Below are 13,165 nucleotides of genomic sequence, written 5' to 3' on the forward strand. Positions count from 1 at the left end.
CCCTTCTCCAAGGAAGGACCCTGAGTCAGACCAAATATGGGCCAAGCAAGATGACTGGGCAGAGACAACCTGGAAACTGACCCCGATGACCATAAAACCTGAGACTGTGAATCAGGAGGCAGAGCAGTCCTCCTGTGTTCCTGTGCGCTGCTCGTCCCCTGGGGCATCCTTCCCAACGAAGTCTTTTGCTTTGTCAGCACGTGTGTCTCCTTGGACAATGCATTTCCCAGTGTTAGACAAGAGCCCACTCTCAGGCCCTGCAAGGGGTCCCTCTCCCTGCAACAGTTGAGTGCTGTGGATGAGGGATACTGCCTTCATCTCCAGTACATCCTAGGAACCAGGAAGGTCTGCTTGTGTCATTGGAACCTTCAAGCTGCTTGTTCTCCCCAGGACCTAATCTCTCTAGTCAGTAATATAATGCTGCGGTAAAGTCTTCAACTTTGCAAAGCGCACTGCTTAAGAGATGAAAATGAATCTTCCTCTTATTTATGATCTCAGTCTGACACCTTAAACTACCTGCAGATACCAAGTAAGAGATGCTTGGAAGGAAAATAAGGATAAATGGCATTCATTTTATGAAACTAAATAACCTCATTCTCACACCAGGAGTGAAATTCTTCTCACTGAATTTATCTGGAAAGCCCCCAGTTAGGCAAAATTCTTTCTCTTTTCTTAACATTTTCAACCGTAACAATGGATCTCAATGAGGGTAGCCTTAAGAAGGAAAGTGCTTTTAAAAGGAGTCACTGTAATTGAATCAGTGACCCAAGAGTGCTACTGGTGTGACCTCGGTCAGGGGTGAGACGTGTCTGTCTATTATTAATGTTGGGGTCTGGTCTGCCTTGCGTTGGGGTGAACGTTAGGCCAGCCATAAAGGATAGGTGACTGACGCAAAGCAAATTATCCCTAAGTGAGTTAGACGCTATTAGGCAAGGTTACAAGTCATGGATTCTTGGGGGAGGGGTCAGCCTCCTATCCAGTAAAATGCAGAAGGGCCAGTAAGACAGAACAAAGCACCGAGAATGAGAATGTAAGGTGAACTTGGTGAGCAAGGGGGCTGGGTGACTTTCCATCTGAAAGGCTGATTTACAATATCCTGCGCCACAAGCACGCCAGCATCAAGAAGCTAATTACGAGTGAGTCATTGTCCCTCTCATGGATATGGACCATAATTCAGTGGTTTTCAACTCTTTTTTTGCTCCCCCTTGGTGTTTCAAGGTGGAAATTTTTCTTTAAAAGGAAACTTCCATGGAAACCCAGCATATCAGACAGTTAAGAAGAAACTTCTCTGGTTAAAGAAGGGGAGCGCCTTGCACCACTGGCTCTTCTTCCTTCCTTTTGGTGCGTACAGTTGCTTCAGTCGTGTCTGACTCTGTGTTATCCTATGGACTGCAGCCTGCCAGGCTCCACTGTCCCTGGGATTCTCCAGGCAAGAAGACTGGAGTGGCGGCCATGCCCTCCTCCAGGGGATCTTTCCGACCCAGGGATCAAACTGGCACCTCTTTCAACTCCTGCACTGGCACGTGGGTTCTTTACCAGTAGCACCACCTGGGATGCCCCTTCTTCCTCTTCATGCACCCCTACAGGGCCCTCGGGGTCCCAGAGAGCTCAGCCTGAACATCAGTGAACTGAGATTTCCACATTCCTCAGGGCTAACATCCTGACATTCTGTGACTTCCACTTGTTCTCCTTGTTGATTCTGAGGACAGAACCATGACAGAACCATTTTGCCCCAAAGAAGGAAAATAGGGAAGCAGCTTTAGCAGAAAAGAGCATAATGATAAGCTAGGCAAGGAGCACGAAGTGCTTAGACTACACCTGGGAACTGTGCTGTCTTCTTGTATGTGTGTGTGCGCTCAGGCCTAAGTAGTCATTGTCTTCTTTATTTAATTGTCTTCTTATTTAATCCTCCTAACAGTTCTATTAGGAACTGTTCTATATACAGGGACTGCTATTACCTGTTTCATGAATAAGGGAATCAAAGCATAGACTAGTTACAACTCTTGTCCAAGTTTAATATCTAGGTGGCAGTGGTCATTTGAACTCAGGTTGGTGTGCCCCAAACCTCATATATATCAGACTCCTTTAGTCTCCATTACTTGGTCTGACAGGTCTAGGCAGGCTGTGACTTGCTGCTGCTGCTGCTAAGTCGTTTCAGTCGTGTCCGATTCTGTGCGACCCCATAGATGGCAGCCCACCAGGCTCCGCCGTCCCTGGGATTCTCCAGGGAAGAACACTGGAGTGGGTTGCCATTTCCTTCTCCAGTGCATGAAAGTGAAAAGTGAAAGTGAAGTCTCTCAGTCGTGTCTGACTCTTAGCGACCGCATGGACTGCAGCGCACCAGGCTCCTCCGTCCATGGGATTTTCCAGGCAAGAGTGCTGGAGTGGGGTGCCATTGCCTTCTCCGAGGCTGTGACTTAGAGAATGTAATTTGAAGAGTCTTGCTACTCCTAATACTAACTCCAACTGGCTCCTCTAAGTATGTTGTAAGGAAGCATTATTTTCTAAAGATCACTGCTGAAACATCTATGAAACATCTATGAACTACCTAGGGTAGTCACAAAGTCAAGCAAGCAATGCTATAGTCCCTTGAAGCCCAGAGATCTGATTACTGGGTTAACTGTCACTTTGGAGACCATGGGATCCCTGGGTGAGTTCCATGGTACAGGAACTGTGACCTGGATAAGCTTCTGGGACACGGTTCTGGTGTCATCCGTGGGGTTGAGGCTGCTGGCGTAGAGAGATGAGTTCCGGATGGACTAGACGCTCTTTAGGCATGGGGTAGGGAAGGAACCGAGGGACAGCACGAAGCTCTCTTCCTGCCATCTTTTCTCATTCCCATTCCTCTATTCTCTCTCTGGTCCTTCAGAAAGTGCCATCCCCAAATGCCCTAGAACTAAACAGAAGGAGTGGTCGCATGGCACACCCAGCACATTCATGGGGCCTGTTGCTGATTCTGGAATCCCACGTGGAGGTACATATTCCTGGGTTATTTCCTTAAAGGAAGTCCCGATTTTCCCCTCGAGTCTCTTCCCAGGTGGCTCTCGTGGTCAAGAACCCACCTGCCAATGCAGGAGAGACATGGGTTTGTCCCTGGGTTGGGAAGATCCCCTGGAGGAGGAAATGGCAACCTGCTCCAGTACTCTTGCCTGGAGAATCCCATGGACAAAGGAGCCTACAGTCCACAGGGCTGCAGAGTCAGACAGGACTGAAGCAACTTAGCACACACGGATGACATCCCCATGCTGAGTGGAAGCATAGAACTGGAAGGGAGAATAAATGCTTTGGAAAGATAGAAGAGTAGATAAAAATTGCTACCAAGATTAGCTATTTGTGTGCTTGTAAATTTTCACTTTAGTCTTTTTTTCTAAGAATATGAAAATGTCCTGAATTTTTACCTTCCTTTTAACTTATTTCTGTAGAACTTCAAAGAATAGCTTGACCATTTATCCCAAGATTTTCAGGTCAGACTCTACAGGCATGTAACAATGATCACAACTTTCTTCTTTACCAGTTTGATCTCAGAAGCCACCTCAGTGTTAAGAGATGAGATTAAACATTAAGACATTTTGGTGCTGCTCTGAGAAATCCAGAAGGTACAAGTTGTTTTTGTGTGAGGCTTACTCAGCCCTGAGTTTAAGATCTGACTCAGCAATTTATTACTTTCTTACTCAGTATTTATTTGCTGAGCTTCTACAGTGTTTCAGTGTACCAGGCATGGTTCTGGAATCCAGGGGCCATTTGTCATGGACTCAGTTCTCAAAGAAATTCCATATCTGTCAGACGAGACACACATACACACACACACACACACACACAGGAATGTAATAGAGAGTGGTTCCTGGAGTAGGAGGTATTAGAGAGGTGACCTTAAAGGAGATGCCATTTGAGCTGAGACCTGAGCGGTGAGGAAGAGCGATCTCTGCAGAGACCCTGAGGAAGAGCTCTGTAAGCTAGGAGAACAGCCAGTACATGAAAGGCTGTAAAGAAAGAAAGAAGCAGGAGTGTAATGAGTGAGGTGGGCAGTGGCTGGAAAGGGAGGCAGGAATCAGGTCAGGCTGGACCTGAAGACTGCGGTCAGAGGGGTGGGTTTTATTCACAGTGTAACGGAAAAATCACCAGAGGTTTTGAAAAAGAAATAACATGATTTGATTTATATATTATAAAGTGACAGGTTGCACTGGGTGGGAATGGAGAAGATGAAGCTCCTGGTTTGGGGGAACTCTCACGGAACAGACGGTGAGTCAATCTGTGTTAATAAAGAGGAAAACCTCCTGATGGATGGGGCATGGAAATGTTTGGCTTGAATGAGTGGGTGATGGTGGTATCCCCAGATGCCCCTTTAGCCTGTGATCCTCACAGGGCCCTCCCTGGCGAGACTTCTACTTGTCTCTGGGTGATTAAGATACTTAGTCTTTAGCACCCAGGGGGGGCCCTTCTACCTTAGGCAGCTCCTTAACAAAAATAAGTATCTCAGAAAAAGGGAAATGATACTATCTAGGGACAGTACATTAATTGTATTGACATCTCAGAATATATATATATATTTGTTTTTTTCCCTCATGAAGTTTCTGATGATCTAAAATTTAAAGATTAGTTTTTCAGAAGCAGCTTCACTGACTCTAGATGACTTCCCTTATATTTATATGCCTGAAGTGAAGTGAAGTGAAGTGAAGTCGCTCAGTCGTGTCTGACTCTTTATGACCCATGGACCGTAGCCCACCAAGCTCCTCCGTCCATGGGATTCTCCAGGCAAGAATACTGGAGTGGGTTGCCATTTCCTTCTCCAGGGGATCTTCCTGACCCAGGGATTGAATCGAGGTCTCCCACATTGCAGGCAGACGCTTTAACCTCTGCACTACCAGGGAAGCCAGGGTGAGAAAAACCTGGACAGTTAAAAGCATGACTATAGGTTACTAATGAGCGTGCACTCTGATCCTAAAAGCCAGTCTGTCTAAAGTCTTACCTGTTCTTGTTCTCTAGTTCTGCGATCAGCTGCCTTTGTTGCTTATTTGCATCAATGGTGAAGGAGATGTCAGGGGCACTCCTCTGCTGAGTTGGCTGCTGAAAAATACGTGGTTTACACTATTTAGTATCTGGCAGGGGAATCTATGTGTATTTGAAAAGACAGGAGTCGTGAGATATGCACACGAAAGAGACAACCATTTTTATCAAAACAAAAAAAGCAAAACACATAAAATTAAACGGCCGTTCTTCTCCTAAAGACCAGCCTTTGGGGAGGTCTGGAGCACATTTATGGGATGGAAAGCATAAAAGAATTCTTTTGCAGGCAAATACACAAAACGTGGGAAAAACTGGTTCCAAATTTCTGATATTGGGGAGCGAGTTCATTCTTGCCATGCTGTTCCCAGTACAGCTATTTTTTTCAGTAAAGGGCTTTCATGGTGGCTCAGATGGTAAAGAATCCACCTGCAATGCTGGAGACCTGACTTCAATCCTTGGGTCTGGAAGATCCCCTGGAGAAGGGAATGGCTACCCACTTCAGTAAATGAATCACTGCTGAGGTATCTTTCTCTAGAATTACTGTTCAACCACTGTAACATATAATTTAAAAATGTATAGTTTTAAAGTGAAAGTGAAAGTTGCTCAGTCGTGTCCTACTCTTAGTGACCCTGTGGACTATACAGTCCATGGAATTCTCCAGCCCAAGGATACTGGAGGGGGTAGCCTATCCCTTCTCTAGCAGAATCCCAGGAATCAAACCAAGGTCTCCTGCATTGCAGGAAGATTCTTTACCAACTGAGCCATCAGGGAAGGCTATAGTTTTAAAGTCAGAGTTATTATGACTTTTCTTCTCTTCTTCTTTTGGTCAAAATACTTCCAGCATTTCTTCACTCATATATGCAATTTTATGTTGATGGGTTGCAACCAGCTTTAACAACTGATGTATATGCAGTCGCCACTTTCTCCCTTCTTCTATAATCACATATATTGATATAGAAGAATATGATTATATAAGAATTATATACATGGCTATATCTGATTAGATATCATATATATGATTTTATAACAATAGATATGTATGTATAGCTCATATACTGTATTTAACCGTGCTGTCCTGTGCTGTGCTTTGTCGTTCAATTGTGTCCGACTCTTTGTGACCCCATGGCTGTAGCCCACCAGGTTCCTCTGTTCATGTGGATTCTCCAGGCAAGAATACTGGAGTGGGTTGTCATGTCCTCCTTCAGGGGATCTTCCCAACCCAGGGATCGAACCCAGGTCTCCTGCATTGCAGGCGGATTCTTTACCATCTGAACCACCAGAGAAGCCCAAGAATACTGGAGGGGGTAGCCTATCCCTTCTCCAGGGGATCTTCCTGACCAAGAATCGAATCAGGGTCTCCTGCATTGCAGGCAAATTCTTAGCCAGCTGAGCTACCAGGGATGCTGTGTGTATATGCGTATGTGTATTTAGTGAAGAGATTATTTGATATTGTTTTATAGAAAAAGGGTCAGGACTTCCCTTGTGGTGCAGTGGTTAGGAATTCACCTGCCAATGCAGAGAACACAGATTCGATTCCCGTTTGGGAAGATTCCACATGCTAGAGGGCAACAAAGCCCAGGAACCACAACTACTGAAGCCCGCACGCCCTACAGCCCAGGCTCCACCCACAAAAGAGAAGCCATGCAGTGAGAAGCCTGCACACTGCAACTAGAGGAAGTCTGTCCGGAACAGCGATGAAGACCCAGCACAATCAGTCAATAAACAACAGGGTCAGATTATGTAGATTTCCCTGTGCTCTCTTTACTCTACAATACATTATAAAAATTCCCCCCAATTTTTAAAGCCAATTAAAGAAAATCACAACTAATCTTTCTAAAACAGAATGTCAAGCTTTAAGAAAATAGCACCCATTGTCTAAGCCCAAAGACATGGAGGAATGCTGCCTGAATTTTAATTTCAGAAAACTAACTGTAGGGAAAGGTTTAAACTTGGTGAAGCTCTAGCTTTCATAAAGTGTTTCTATCACTTTTTAATTTAGCATTTCTTTTAACAAAGATACAATTTGTATTGCTATTGAAGAATTGTGATGTCCTATATTTTATATTTGAAATGGTCTTCTATAGCTAAGCCTGGCCTTTGCACCTTTGACATGTGATGAAGGTTTTTTTTTTTTTTTTAAATTTTATAACATCATTTTCTCTTTCTTGTACATATTTTGTATATATTTTGTGTTCTGTGCTCAGTTGCTTGCTGCTGCTGCTGCTAAGTTGCTTCAGTCGTGTCCGACTCTGTGCAACCCTATGGACAGCAGCCCACCAGGCTCCTCTGTCCATGGAATTCTCTAGGCAAGAATACTGGAGTGGGTTGGCATTTCCTTCTCAGTTGCTTAGTTGTGGTCAACTCTTTGTGACCCTGTGGACTGCAGTCCACTAAGTTCCTCTGTCCATGGAATTTCCCAGGCAAGAATACTGGAGTGAGGTGCCATTTCCTGCTCCTGGAGATCTTCCCGACCCAGGGATTGAAACCCATGTCTTCTATGTCTCCTGCACTGGCGGGTGGGTTTTTATATCACGGCACCACTTGCATACTGATAAAAACAGAAATTTATCTTAGCCAGTTGTGGATTTGAATCATTGCTTGCTCTTTTTATTTATTGATTAGACATTATCCAGAGAAATCAGGAGTTGGGCTGATTCAGCACTGTTGTAACAGAATCCCTCAAGCTCTGATTCATGCTAGACCAGAATGATAGCTGAAAAGTGAAAAATCAAAGCAGCAAAAGACAGATTGTTTTTAGATCTTGCAGATGGCTCAGTAGCAACCACTTGGCTCTGCTGTTGTGGCACCAGCAACAGGACCAAAGTCAACGTGACATCTCTCATGCAGCCTACTTACAGATGAAGTGGACTCTGCCGCCAGTCTGGCCGCGTATCTGGCGATCAGCCGGTGCTCTTCATCAAGCCGGTTGGAGCTCTCAAGCATACTGTTGAGGACAGAGCAAGAGGGAACCTGTTAGGCAACTGAGAAAGACAGACATGTTCATACTACCACCCAGGGAAGGGGGAGGGGTTTGCTATTTCAATTTTTCAGTGCAAAAAATTTGAAAGCCAAAACAAAGTCCTGTTAGATGATTAATATCAGACTCAGATTCCTGAAAAAGTGAAAGTGTTAGTCACTCAGTCATGTCCGACTCTTTGCAACCCCATGGACTGTAGCCTGTCAGGCTCCTCTGTCCATGGGATGTCCAGGCAAGAATACTGGAGTGGGTTGCCATGTCCTGCTCCAGGGGATCTTCCCGACTCAGGGACTGAACCCGTGTCTCTTATGTCTCCTGCATTGCAGGCAAATTCTTTATCATCCGAACCACCAGGAAGCCCTGACATGATCTAATATATGGCCAGGAAGGTCAATCTTGACTTACTAAGAAAGCTCCAAGGAGCAGTGACTTTTCTGATCAACATTTCTAATGAAAGAATACTTTCTCTTTGAGTTGTATTGCTTTTAATCATTTTATTTATTACCCAAGTAACATGTATTCCTTGGGAAACTGATGTGTTAGACAATAAGAAAGCAAGAAGGAAGAAGAAACTGATTGTGGTCGGGTCCCAGTGATCCCCACCTCCTGACAGTCACACTCCTGTATGTAACCCTCTCTGTTTACAATGGACGGGACTTATGGACTTGCTTCTAGTGAACGGCATGTGGCAGAAGTAACGGAAGGTAACTTCCAAGACTAGGTTATAAAAAGACCCTGACTTCCATCTTGGGCGTGTTTTTTTTCTTCTGTCTCTTGAGCTCTTTTGGGTTGAAGCTGGAAGCCAGGCCACAGGCTGCTCTGTGGAAAGTCCCAGGTGAGGAGGAACTGGGTAGAGCCTGTAGATGAGGCTCTAAAGTAGAGCCTTTAGGTGAGACCACAGCCCATCGAACAGTTTGCTATACACCCCTGGTCCTCAGCCACAGACACCTCGGCCATATGTGGATTCCTGACCCACTGTCTTTGTTGTTTTAAGCTGCTAAGCTTTGGGGTAATTTCTTATACAGTAGTACATGATGAATATAATTTCTCATCTATAATATTACTACCCAGGTAACTTGCTATTTTATATTTACTTCCAGAGAAGTAGAATTATATTAATAGTAATGGCTTGTAATGGTGTGAATCATTTAGTGTCTCCTTTAATTCATGAAAATTCTTCCTACTAGGATAAGATTAGTCTGACCCTTAAAAACCTCTTAAAAATTGCAGGACTTCCCTGGCACTTAAGATTCTGTGCTTCCAAGGTAAGGGGGTGTAGGTTAGGTCTGTGGTTGGGGAACTAAGATCTCACATACCTCATGGGGTGCAGCCGAAAAAAAAGAAGGAAAAAAAAAAAACCACAAAAAACTAAAGCAAATAGAAGCATTATCAACTCTCCCAGAGAGCTGATATTTCACAAAGCTCTTCACTTAAGACTAAGTTTTGGGTGCCAATAAAATTTTTGTTTGTTTGTTTGTGAAACATACGAGTAACACTAATCCTGTTAGTAGACTAGTTAGCCAATTAGTTTGGTTTATCAGTTATTATGGTGAGTATCAGGTCAGGAACAAGATTAGAAACCAGTTTCCTCTCAACCCCCAAATATACTTATATTCTCCTCCACTGGCTCTTACATTTAAGCTTGTTCCTTAAAAAGATTAATCCTCGTGATTATACATGAAAAATGACACACTTCTACACCAACATTAAGGTTATAAGAATTACTCACCAATTTATGGAATTTATGGATTCACATAACGTAACGTACATTTATATTATTTATGTGTACATTTATATATACAGGAAACATGCAACATAGCCTTTTAACCTTTGTTCTAAAGTGAGAAGATGACTGAAACTCAGCATATTAGCTATGTCACTTCCAAATAGCTCTTCTTGGTTCAGCAGAATACATTAGTGTAAGCTTTTTTTTCTAGTCATTTGGAAGATATTCCTGTCTCTACTATCTCTGCTTTGTCTACATTTCTCACATGAGTAAACTCTATCTATTCTTATTCTGAATGCTTGCACTAGACTATGCCCTTTTCTCTAAGTTGCCATTTCCTACTTAGGATATTCCTGAATTTCTCCATTTACCAAATTACTTCTCCATCATCAGAGAAATAGTCTTCTATTTCCTGCTGCCCAAACGAGATAATGCATGGAAAAAGCATCAAGCTAATATGATTCCTGTGCTGTGCTAAGTCGCTTCAGTCATGTCCAACTCTTAGCGACCCCATAGACTGTAGCCCTTCAGGTTCCCCTGTCCGTGGGATTCTCCAGGCAAGGATACTGAAGTGGGTTGCTGTGCCCTTCTGCAGGGGATCTTCCTGACCCAGGGATCAAAATATGATGCCTAGAATACAGGGAGGTCTGGCGTGCTGCGATTCATGGGGTTGCAAAGAATTGGACACGACTGAGCGACTGAACTGGACTGAACTGAGAATACATTAAATGCTCAAAAATATTAGTTAATATAATTTTATTGTTATTTTGCCTCTGAAGTAACCTGTTCAGATTCACTAATGATTCTTGTCTCCTTCAAAATGTCACATACCATCCAACAACCATCTAGAGCAGGGTTTCTCAAACTTTAGTGTGTATACATATCATGGAGGGATCTTGTGAAAATTCAGTCTCTGATTCTAGAGTGTGGGTGGTGGGATAGGATGGGATCACAGAACCTGCATTTCCAGCAAGCTCTCAAGACATGGTAATATGCATTTTGAATAGCAAGGACCTAGAAGATATTGAAAATAAAATGGAAAAGTTAAACATGTGAAATGAACCCTAAATGTAAACTGTATAAAAGAGATCATTTTTCATATCTATATGGCATTGTGATATTTTACAAATATTCCCTTAAGATAGATATTCTTAGATTCAGGGCTCACCTATGTGTAGTACTATTCCCAGTGGATTGAGGTTTCAATCAGCATTCAAATTCAGACTTGGAATAAGAAACTATTTTACTAGCCAAAGGCTGAATTAGTTCTGGACAATGGATATTTTAAAACGGATGTTTAAAACAGATGTTTTATAATACATGTCTGCACTTTGCAGTCGTTAAAAATAATAGCTGAATTTCTTGCTACAGTTTTAATAAGAAAGTGAAAGTTATGCTGTCCTTACTTTAAAATAAAACTGCCCCACAAAGAAACAAGTCAATTTGATTTTTAATGCATTTATCATTTTCTGGTTGATATATTAGAGACCATGTGTCTAATTCAACACAGTTTATGTAGACAAGGCCCACTGCTCTAAGCTTGGGACAACGATTTATCCGACTGCCTGAAAGTGACTTTGTCAAAAACATGTGTGAGTGTTTTGATAAATAAATAATAAAAAAACCTTGATAAAGGAAAAAAAAAAACACCTCATGATAAAAGTCCCTTTTATCATGAATGACCAGAAGGTATAAATAATATGAAGTTTACATGAAAGGAGCCTCCTGGGAATGTAAGAGGTGAAGGTGTGGGATCTTGTCTAGTAAACTATAACTCATACTTCCCTGCCCCTTCTTCCCCAGCACCGAGTGAATGAGGGGTGAAATGATGGATGGCCCCTTTGTGCACGCACGATTTACGCGCCCACATGTGCAATTTCCGTATGTTCACATTATACAAGGGTGAATGAAGCATTCCCCTAATAAATTCCATTATTTCAAGACTTCAGTTACAAAGAGTCGAAAGTAAATGACCAGTAATCCCTAAATCATTAAAGAAATACCAATCCCAACATCATCTCCATCCTTGCCTATTCATTTCCAGATTTTATAATCTTGCTACAAGACCATGATGAATTAAAAAGAGGCTGCTGTGTAGACTTCAGTTCAGAGTGGGGAAATCTATTATTTTGTAAGTCCTCCACTTTCGACCTTAAACACACGGCCAGCATCTGTTGCTGTGATTTCAAAACGGCACCTGGGAAACTTGAGTGGCAGGGCTAGGGCTTCCTAAATTATGATGTAGTAGCGATTTCTGGGAACTCAATGTTCATTCACATTTCTCTGGTATCTCTACAGGCCTGTTTCCCTGGTGGCCCACAGTTTAGGACTTCACACTGTCACTGCTGAGGGCTCAGGTTCATTCAATCCCTGGCTGAGGATCTAAAATTTTACAAGACATGCAGCAAAAACAACAACAAAAAAAAGAAAATCAGAATAAATGTAAAAAAAAAGTATTTGTCTACACTTGGGTCATGAAAAGATTCACCTATATTAACAAAACAAAACAAATAATAAGGTGATCCAAAGGGTACCAGAAATACCTCTACATTTTTCCTTAGTAGTTTTTTCCATTTGTCAGAATGGTGACATAAACTTTATCACTAGAGATTACTTTTTATGGTCATTAAGTGTGACTGCTCTTTTATTAAAATGCAAATAGCTATTAGGAAGATTACTGCCTGAGAAGGCATTACTACTTATTACTTAAGAGGAGGATGACTTTTTCCTTATCTTTCACAGTCAGTTAAGAGCAAAAAGCCATAGGAATCTTCTTCCCTAGTGGCTCAGATGGTAAAGAACCTGCCTGCAATGCAGGAGACCTGGATTTGATCCCTAGGTTGGGAAGATTCCCTGGAGAAGGGGATGGCTACCCACTTTAGTATTCTTGCCTGGAGAATTCCATGGACAGAGAAGCCTGGTGGGCTATGGGGTTTCCAGTCCATGGGGCTGGAAAGAGTTGGACATGACTGAGTGACTAACACACACACACACACACACACACACCCGGGGAGGATGACTTTTCCTTATCTTTCACAGTTGGTTGAGAGCAAAATGCCGTAGGAATCTTCATGGATGATAATAATAATGATAATAATAACTTACAATATGAAAGCCTTCTCTTTAGGGGTACCTTCACACTCCTTTATCAAGACCCTGACTTTGATAACCCACTATGTTATAATCGTCCACCAAGGCTATGCCTTCTACCTCTACACACTCTCACGTTCTTCCATTTCCTTCAATTCCAGCTGCTCCTGATGTGGCCCAGGCCACTGTCCTCTTATCCTGAATGAGTGTAAAGTCCTCTCAAAATTTACTCTGATTTGAGTTACTCTTTCTTCCAATTCATTTTCTGTCCTAGAGTCATTGATCTTTCAAAAGTGAGGTTGGTTGAAGCATTCCTATACAGAACATTCTTTAATAGGTTCTCATTGTTCAAACTCCTAAGAAGACTT

The 13,165-nt window shown here is 42.7% G+C and overlaps 1 protein-coding gene across 33 annotated transcripts in view; it reads right to left on the reverse strand.

Annotated features, from left to right (window-relative positions):
• DTNA (dystrobrevin alpha) overlaps positions 1 to 13,165 on the reverse strand; it is a 433,908-nt gene that overhangs the window by 36,509 nt on the left and 384,234 nt on the right. For 29 of the 33 annotated variants that reach the window (XM_060405353.1, XM_060405347.1, XM_060405366.1 and 26 more), the window contains 2 exons: positions 7,861 to 7,948; positions 4,967 to 5,064 (listed from right to left, as the gene is read on the reverse strand). In XM_060405353.1, coding sequence (XP_060261336.1) covers positions 4,967 to 5,064; positions 7,861 to 7,948 — 186 coding nt within the window. The remainder of the gene's footprint in view (positions 1 to 4,966; positions 5,065 to 7,860; positions 7,949 to 13,165) is intronic. The other 4 variants (XM_060405357.1, XM_060405356.1, XM_060405361.1 and 1 more) reach the window with 1 other exon arrangement.

Source organism: Ovis aries, chromosome 23 (assembly GCF_016772045.2).
Source record: "Ovis aries strain OAR_USU_Benz2616 breed Rambouillet chromosome 23, ARS-UI_Ramb_v3.0, whole genome shotgun sequence".
Taxonomy (NCBI): domain Eukaryota; kingdom Metazoa; phylum Chordata; class Mammalia; order Artiodactyla; family Bovidae; genus Ovis; species Ovis aries.